We start from the raw sequence: 1,551 nt of genomic DNA, 5'->3' as shown, positions 1-1,551 counted from the left end.
CTCACCGCTCTCTTGGCCTCGCAGGAGCCCACACAGGCTTCTGTGATCTCCTTGTAGTACAGCTGCTGCTCCACGGACAACTCGTGGATGCTTCGGGGCTTCAGCCGCAAAGGGGCCCCCTCCAGCAAGGGCGGCGCCTTCTTTTCTTTCCCTGTGTGAAGTGGGGAGACGGGTGTGGAAAAGAAGGCTCCAGAAGAAGCCGCAGAACCAGACAGGCCTTGACCCTCCGCTCACCCCCGACCCAGGAGGCCCGACTTCCTCGTAAGCGTCACAGTCCTTTCTGGGGCTGGCCGGCCGTGATCTCATCCACTCTACAGATGACCGTCTGGCTTTGGGGCAGGAGTCAGGAGAGACCCGGCCCAGAAGTACTGACCTTTGCCGTCAGCTGAGGCAGCCCCCTGACCTTTGCCTTTCAGGGGTCCGTCTTCCTCCTGGCCCGGTTTGGCTGACTTCAGAGGTTCCGTGGCCTCAGCCTTCTGCTGCTCTTTGGGAGCTGGTGGAAAAGCAGTCAGTTCGCGGAGTGACGAGCGCGGCAGGAGGAGTAAAAGAAGCACGGAGCAAGAGGCAGAGGGGCGGCATGGAGGTTACCTGGGGGTGGATTCTCTGGGATAGCGGGCTGGCAGCCTTCGATGCTTAGCCAGTGAGCTGCGAGGAAGGACAGTGCCAAGGTGAACTGCTGACCATGGCCACCAGGAAGGTGTGCTCTGTTCTTGCGCCCTTCTTGCGATTCACTGGGGTCTTCTGCACTTGTGAGGTTCCGCACACCCACACGCGTCTCTCCCTCCTCCCTGCCACCCTGCTCTCCCCCCCAACCTTTGAGGCAGACGTCCAGGGGCACCCGGGGCAGAGGGGTATTGATGATGTCGCTCAGATCAACCTCCTTCTCCTCATAGAAGTAAAGCTCCCGGCCCCCACCAGAGGCGAAACGGAAGGGAATGAACTCCTGAGCATGGAAGCCATAGAGCGGCTGTGTCCGGGGAGAGAGAGACACGAGGTGAGAAGGGAATCCAGGAGGCCCGGGCCAAGGCGTACGCGGCGTCTGGGAGGATGGCACCTCGCCACCTGCTCCCGCCACGGTCCTCCCAGCCCTTCCTGCCTCTCCCAGTCACCTCGACGTTCTTCAGCTTCAGGGCGTAGTCGATGTCGCTGGTGGTGAGCTTCTGCCGCTTCCCCATGTGCATGAACTTCAAGGCATCCTGGGTGGGTGGGAGAGCAGGTGTCAGGCCAAGCCCCAACGAGGAGGGGGCCTGGGCGCACCCTCGCCACGATGCAAAGCTGGGCAGACGGGCTGGGCCACCTGTGCAATCTCCTTGATGCGGTAGCTGACCTCATCCGTCAGGAGCTGGCAGGTCTCCTCCTGAATCTGGGCGATGCCCATTGACTCGGCCACTACCTTCATCGACTCCGAGGGCAGCACGGTGTTGCTGAGCTTGAGCTTCTTTTCTTCCGCCATTCTGGAGTCCCTCCTCCCCCACAAGGTGCTGCCCGGGGTGGCGAGGCAAAGACGCTGGAAGGGGCATGGGCAGGCGAAGAGAGAAAGAAACATGAGAC

The 1,551-nt window shown here is 61.6% G+C and overlaps 1 protein-coding gene across 1 annotated transcript in view; it reads right to left on the bottom strand.

The window, feature by feature from the left end:
• The window catches only part of TAF6 (TATA-box binding protein associated factor 6), a 4,452-nt gene extending 2,901 nt beyond the window's left edge, over positions 1-1,551 (bottom strand). The window contains exons 1-6 of the mRNA XM_021706287.1: positions 1,298-1,551; positions 1,110-1,196; positions 814-967; positions 589-645; positions 374-493; positions 3-151 (exon numbers count right to left, since the gene is read on the bottom strand). Coding sequence (XP_021561962.1) covers positions 3-151; positions 374-493; positions 589-645; positions 814-967; positions 1,110-1,196; positions 1,298-1,546 — 816 coding nt within the window. The 5' untranslated portion in view covers positions 1,547-1,551. The remainder of the gene's footprint in view (positions 1-2; positions 152-373; positions 494-588; positions 646-813; positions 968-1,109; positions 1,197-1,297) is intronic.

The sequence above is a fragment of the Carlito syrichta genome, unplaced genomic scaffold, assembly GCF_000164805.1.
Source record: "Carlito syrichta isolate Samal-C Ts95f unplaced genomic scaffold, Tarsius_syrichta-2.0.1 Scaffold115658, whole genome shotgun sequence".
Lineage (NCBI taxonomy): Eukaryota > Metazoa > Chordata > Mammalia > Primates > Tarsiidae > Carlito > Carlito syrichta.
The sequence above is the reverse complement of the archived record's forward strand: the minus strand, read 5'-3'. Positions and strand labels throughout refer to the sequence as shown.